We start from the raw sequence: 4745 nt of genomic DNA, 5'->3' as shown, positions 1-4745 counted from the left end.
ACTCAAGTGAATTATGCAGTAAGGAAAAGTTCCAGATGTCCACTAACTTTGTGCCAAAGTAACAAGTCAGTACCTCACAAGGACGTTGCTAGCCAATTAGTGTACTTCAATAATCAGGCAATAAACTAATCCCCTGGAAATGAAAGTCAAATAACTCCATACGTCTAGTACAGACCACATAGGTTTTCAAGAATGATGAGCAGGTTAGCTGCCCACTTAAGTGTCTATTGACAGACTCTGTCTGGTAGAAATAGTAGTGTGTAGAGATTAGAAAACCTAAATGGCAAATTGTCTGAATCAGAATTTCCATTTAGCATTTTCAGAGGAGGATCAGTGTTTGCGATGTTTATCAGAAAATATCTTTTCATTCTCCCAAAACTTTACTCCGTACGATGTTCTATCAGATTTCTTTTCTTATATGTTACATAACATGATAGTTTGGCAAATGCCTCCAGTTCTAGTAGTCTTTAGATATTTCTGTTGAGACACTGATGTCTAGAATCATAAAATATGTCAGTTCTAACATGTTTTGCCTACATCCTCATTTTGGTTACCAATTTTTTGAATTGCCATAGTGGCTTTGTTGCCTAAACAGGACATAGTAGTGTTAGTTAATCTTTCAGAATCTGGGGCACAGAGTTTCTTCACCTATTATTCCAGGCTACTGATATGTCTGTGATCCAGCAGCTGCAAACCTGCTGTGAGGGAGGGGATGCAAGGACTAGCGGTCTCTGCCAGACTCATCTAGGTGTGTGGGCACCATTCTTGTGGTTTGCGGTGGTGCTGCTGCAGGCCTTGGGTCATATCCTAAATCTGAAAGACCAGAATTAGACTCAGTTTTGAAAACTTGGGATCATTTGATGTCTCCAGATTCAGCTTCATGTTTAAGCAAACTTTAATCAGCTTGCCTTTTCCTGTTGTGATGAAATAACACTCCCTGTTTTGACAGTCTCTGGCTTTGTGGAATGGAAAGTCAAAATAAACAACGAAGACCACATTGAACATGCTAATACACAACCTCAAATGTTTCCTTAATTCCTAGGCCTAAACTAGACAGCTTATCCAAACATTTCCTCCTGCTGACTCCTTCTGTCCCCCATGCCATCCGGGGTTACTAGATTTTAGATAGGAACTTCTAATACACATAATCCAGATTGAAAGCAGAGTTTCATTAGCACAAACTCCCCTATCATAATTGTAATCTACAGTAAATGAATGCAATTAGCCACACCAGGGTCTCCTCTGAGCCCTCCCCTACCCTGCACACAGACAGCAGCCGTGAGCTGACACCAGGGTCCCGTATAAAGCCAGCACACTATATTCACCGCAACAGCAGCAGGTCTGCAGGGTTGCACTGTACAGGGTCATGTCACTTCTTCTCCTCCTTCAGCTGTTAGTGCTCTCATGTCTTGGAGCCACAGATCCGCAGGGAGATTCCCTGCAAAGGAAGAGCAGAAGGCCATTTCAGCACCTTTTCTACCTGCACAAAAATTTGCTTGGAAGTCAGAGTTTTCGTGAGCTGGTAGGGGAAAACCCAGTAGGTGTTGAGGAAAGCCTGGGAGAACCAAGCTTTTTTGTAGCAATTCCACAGACGGCGTCTGAAGGTGAGAAGCAAGAGGAGAAAAAAATGTCCAGATTCATCCTTCCCAATGTAGAACCCCAAGCAGACCAAGAATTGAGAACGTGGGCAGCACTCAGAGAGACCTCTCCTGTGGAAAACTTCTCTCCGTCCCATTATTCCAGCAGGAAGGAGGCTGAACTTCCCTATAGAAAAGATGCCAAGAAGTTTTGGGACCACTTCATGTTAAAGAAAAACTCAGCATCTGAAGAGGTTGTCCTGCCAATCAAGACCAATGAAATGCACCAAGAAAACTGCAGAACCCTGCCTTTTCCCCAGGTAAGAACAGGTGTCCAAGGTCAATAAACATGTGCTTTCACCTGCCTCTTGTAATCAGCAACTAATGACATACGGGCTAGTTCATTTGGTAAGTCACAGGGCCGCTTTGGAATGCTCACGCACAATAAGCAGCTGAAAGACACCACTGAAAAAGGCTGAAAAAGCTTTAATCTGATGAAGCAAACTGCTAAATTGCAGCACTGGAAATTCACACGTCCAGTCTTCAGAGAGTCGTATTTTATTCTTTTTATGCAAAGATGTTCTGACCTAGCCTGAGCAAGCAGGGCAGTGGTAATTACCTGTTCAATGAAAATACATCTAAACAGCTTGTAGACATGAATTACCTATGTGTGTGTGTATATACATGCATGTACATACATAAAGAGATATGTGTATATGCAAAAAGAGTCCTGGGGCAAGTATCTACAGAAGTTGATAGCTTTCTTCCGACTAAGCCAGGATTCCTTTCTGCTGCATTAATTGGAAGACTGATGCCTACACCTAATTCTGTGCTAAGAACACTAGAGAACTAGTAAATTGCCCCATGCACAGGCAAAACTATTCTCTTATATTGTAACATCAAGACAAGCAAATAGTAGAGATAAAAGTCCTGTATGCTTCATAAGGTAACATCTATTCTCAGTGTTTCTATAATGACAGTCCCTCAAGGACCACGTTTTTTCATATCCCTCACTGAATTTATTTCACTGTCAGACATATGTAAATATAGATGTGGCCTAGAAACTTCTACCATTTCATTTTTTGGGCTATGTAGCATGGCAATCTTTATCCAGGATGGCTGCATATATGACAATATAAAAGTGCTTACTTCTTCCAAGCCATGAAAAGCTGGACTGTTGACTTAGGCTCTCCTGATACAAGGAATTGTTATTCTTGCAAACGAAGAGATTACACAACTTTCATTGCATTTAAGATTTTAATTAAAAAATACAAAAAAGACCCCAATCAAAAAACCCTCATAAAGAATATTATGCCTTTTGCACATGGAGACAAATCTTCAAGATTACAGACGAGTCTAGCTTGGGGCTTATATATAAGAACCTTGGGCCAAAATTATGTTTTAAGTCCTGCTAAGTGGGTAAAACTGCATAACCATGTCAGAAATGTAGGGCTCGAAGAGCAATGAAAAGCTAAATGTGACAACCCCACCTATTGCATTTCCCTCCCAGCCCACAAAGGCTCTGATTGAAGCAGGTTTTGCCTTTGTTGTTTAACCTAAGATTTGCCCATAGGAGTGCTAAAGTTTGTTTTTAAAGCTCTTATATTTTACCAATTGTTTGACAAAAAAAAAAAAACAACGTTTAAAGTAAAAGTTGTGAGAAGAAAAAATATAGGTTTCTTTTTTTTTTCCTTCATGCCTTCTAGCAAAGTCCAGGGCCCATTTATGTACAAGGAACTTCACACTGCTTTCTGTTTCAGGGTGTTACTCATGAGGGCTGTGAGAAAGTGATGTTACAGAACAATCTGTGTTTCGGAAAATGTAGCTCCTTTCATGTTCCTGGGCCCGAAGATCGTCTTTATACCTTTTGTTCTCACTGCTTGCCCAGCAAGTTCTTCATGAAGCGCCTGGATCTCAACTGCACCGGTTCTGTCCCAGTGGTCAAAGAAATCATGATTGTAGAAGAGTGTAAATGTGAGACTCAGAAGATTAAAGACCCTGCGATTGGATCCCTACTGTCAGACCTGCATGAAAATGTACATGAGCACAATTAACCTGTGCAGAGTACCTCTGAACTCCTTGATCATAGGAATTTGCCAATGAAAAAATCAAAAACCACTAAAGCTTTCATCACACTGGAACACAAAAACATTAAAGATGTGGACTTTCTACTCGAACTGCTTCTCTGCTTCAACAATAACTTTGCCTAAAAGGTAACAGATGCTTCCTTGCAGCTGTTAGACATGGCGATGAGATTACTGGGTTTATGTAGAGAGTTCTTTAACAAGGTAAACCTTTAAAAAAATTCCACCCTTCCTATCACTGTTTCTAGGATGCTAGTAAAGAACAACTGAAGAACTAGCATGATTTATCTGTGCAATGCTGTAATGTATTGGCTGGTTTATATTGCCTTTGCTTGCAGGGACTGCCAATATATCTCTATTGGCAACACAGATGAGGCTTTAGTCTCCCCATTGCGGAAACAGGTCTACTATTACATCGAGAGAGTGGCTGGAGAGTGTAAAATATAAATGGACATCAGACAGATAGAAAGCTCTGACTAGTGAAGGCCATTCTGGTTGTTCCCGGCTGGAGTTCAGTTCCCAGTGAAAACTAATATACCTCACAATGTACACACTTAGGTATCGGTTGGAAAGGACGTTTTGCCATAGAAACCACTTAGTCTCCTTCTACACACCTGCATCTTCTCTGCATGTGTTTTTTTACTTGAAGTGTTACATAGTAGAAGGAAAAAAAGTTATAAAGGCATAGAAAACATCATAAATGGATTGTTATTATTACTATTTAAATTCGCTGTGGAAAGACAAGGAACATTTTCTAGTCAAATGAATTTTAATGTTTTCAGTGACTCCACGATAAAGTTTAAGTAATATTCTCAGCACCTAAAGTAAAACGGAAAAGGCATTTGTGTGACAGAAAATCTGCAGAAGGAGTTTATCCACATGGCAATACCCACATAGCTTTATAGGAACAGCCCAGAAACCTCTCTGCTGGGTGAGCCTAGTGCTAGCCTGCACAGCACCGGTGGCTGTCAGCCCAACTGCTGGCTTCTCTGATCTCTCCAGCTGCTTCTCCCTGCATTTGTCTTGCAGACCTGGCACACCAGACAGCAATCAGCTTCCACCAATTAGATTTCAGCGTATTTCT

General features: G+C 40.9%; 1 protein-coding gene across 1 annotated transcript; it reads left to right on the top strand.

The window, feature by feature from the left end:
* Nucleotides 1-1366: 1366 nt before the first annotated feature.
* LOC104502932 (cerberus-like) lies at nucleotides 1367-3631 on the top strand. The gene is made up of 2 exons (XM_010159906.1): nucleotides 1367-1897; nucleotides 3338-3631. The coding sequence occupies exons 1-2, from the start codon at nucleotides 1367-1369 to the stop codon at nucleotides 3629-3631; spliced, it is 825 nt and encodes a 274-aa protein (XP_010158208.1).
* Nucleotides 3632-4745: the final 1114 nt, after the last annotated feature.

The sequence above is a fragment of the Eurypyga helias genome, unplaced genomic scaffold (genome assembly GCF_000690775.1).
Source record: "Eurypyga helias isolate BGI_N326 unplaced genomic scaffold, ASM69077v1 scaffold40319, whole genome shotgun sequence".
Classification (NCBI taxonomy): Eukaryota; Metazoa; Chordata; class Aves; order Eurypygiformes; family Eurypygidae; genus Eurypyga; species Eurypyga helias.
The sequence above is the reverse complement of the archived record's forward strand: the minus strand, read 5'-3'. Positions and strand labels throughout refer to the sequence as shown.

Excerpts from the sequence above, each read along its gene's own strand:
- LOC104502932 (XM_010159906.1), top strand. The coding sequence starts at position 1,367 with ATGTCACTTCTTCTCCTCCTTCAGCTGTTAGTGCTCTCATGTCTTGGA. Across the intron at positions 1,898-3,337 it reads GAACCCTGCCTTTTCCCCAG|GGTGTTACTCATGAGGGCTG; the intron begins GTAAGAACAGGT and ends TTTCTGTTTCAG.